This window comes from Vigna radiata, unplaced genomic scaffold (assembly GCF_000741045.1).
Source record: "Vigna radiata var. radiata cultivar VC1973A unplaced genomic scaffold, Vradiata_ver6 scaffold_1358, whole genome shotgun sequence".
In the NCBI taxonomy this organism is placed as follows: domain Eukaryota; kingdom Viridiplantae; phylum Streptophyta; class Magnoliopsida; order Fabales; family Fabaceae; genus Vigna; species Vigna radiata.
The window spans coordinates 1-1,798 of NW_014542822.1; the positions used below are offsets into that span (position 1 = coordinate 1).

A 1,798-nucleotide genomic window follows, 5' to 3' on the forward strand; every position below is an offset into this window, starting at 1 on the left:
TCCTCCAAGTAGAACACAATATCCTGTAGTAGATCTTCGATCAATTGGAGAACCAGCCCAATCTGCATCACAATATCTTTCAATCTGAGTGCTTCCCTTATCCTCATACAACAATCCCTGTCCTGGATTTCCTTTTATGTATCTGAGAATGCGAATCACTGCATTCCAATGGTCAACATGTGGATTCTGCATAAATTGACTCACAATCCCCACTGGATAAGAAAGATCAGGTCTTGTTATTGTGAGATATATGAGTTTTCCAACCAACCTTCTATATCTCTCTGGGTCTGAGAAAGGTTCACCTTGATCTCTCATTAACTTTTGATACGAGTCCATAGGACTATCAATGGGCTTGCAATTTGTCAAGCCTGTTTCCTCTAAAATATCAAGAGCATATTTCCTTTGTGAAATGATGACAGCTTCTTTTGACTGTGCCACTTCAATACCAAGAAAGTATTTTAGACGACCCAGATCTTTAGTCTGAAAGTGGTTGAACAAATGATTCTTCAGTTGAGTAATTCTAGTGATGTCATTCCCTGTAATAACAATATCATCAACATACACCATGAGGTAAACACATTTGTNAGAAGAAGAATGACCATAAAACACTGAATGATCTATCTCACATCTTTTCAATCCAAAATTTTGCACAACCCGACTAAATTTACCAAACCAAAATAGTATCACAATAGTCAATGCCATAAACTTGAGTATATCCCTTAGCTACTAGACGAGCTTTTAGACGATCAATTTCACCAGTAGGACCAACCTTAATAGCATAAACCCATCGACAACCAACAGGCTTCTTACCAGGAGGAAGAGGGACAAGGTCCCAAGTACCATTGTGGTCAAGGGCCTGCATTTCATCAACCATGGCTTGACGCCATCCAGGATGATCAAGTGCCTCATGAATATTATTAGGAGTCTTAAGGGAGGATAAGGAGGAAATAATCAAAGGATCACATGATGGTAGAGGAAACATTTGTTGAACAGATGAACGATCCTCCACGGAGGACAAGAAAAAGGGTGTATCCTCAAAGAATGTGACATCAGCAGACATATAATATCTCTTTGTGGAGGGAGAATAACATTTATACCCTTTCTGAAGACGAGAATATCCCAAGAAGACACACTTAATAGCTTTTGCNGATAGTTTATCAAGACCTGGAGAAACATTATGAACAAAGCATGTACACCCAAATACACGTGGGGAGACATGGTATAAAGTGTCGTTTGGAAAAAGGATAGAATGAGGAATCTTATTCTCAAGAGAGGACGAAGGCATCCTATTGATTAGAAAGCAAGCAGTGAGGACTGCATCGCCCCAGTGATGCACAGGAATATTAGTATTCAACATCAGGGAGCATGCAGTTTCAATGAGATGTCTATTCTTCCTCTCGGCAATACCATTTTGTTGTGGAGTGTGAGGACATGTTGACTGATGTAGAATTCCTTGGGAAGATAAGAATGAAGAAAACGCTGTAGAAAAATATTCCTTAGCATTATCACTACGGAGGATTTTAATTGTCTTCCCAAATTGGTTCTTAATTTCATTAACAAAGGACACAAATATGGACAAAAGTTCAGATCTCTCTTTCATTAAATAAACCCAAGTACATCGAGAGAATTCATCAATGAAGGTTACAAAATAATTAAAACCAAAAGAAGTAACNCGACTTGGTCCCCAAATATCAGAGTGAATAGTTGAAAAAGGAAAATTACATAGTGTCTCAGACTTTTTAGGATATGAAGATCTAACATGTTTTCCTAACTGACACGACTCACAATCTAAAACTTG

At 38.2% G+C, this 1,798-nt stretch overlaps 1 protein-coding gene across 1 annotated transcript; it reads right to left on the reverse strand.

The window, feature by feature from the left end:
• Window positions 1-15: 15 nt before the first annotated feature.
• On the reverse strand, window positions 16-567 carry LOC106780751 (uncharacterized mitochondrial protein AtMg00810-like; the record flags this gene model as incomplete). Its single annotated transcript, XM_014669061.1, has 1 exon — window positions 16-567. A coding segment is annotated over exon 1 (552 nt), but the record flags the coding sequence as incomplete, so codon positions are not given.
• Between the last annotated feature and the right edge of the window lie 1,231 nt (window positions 568-1,798).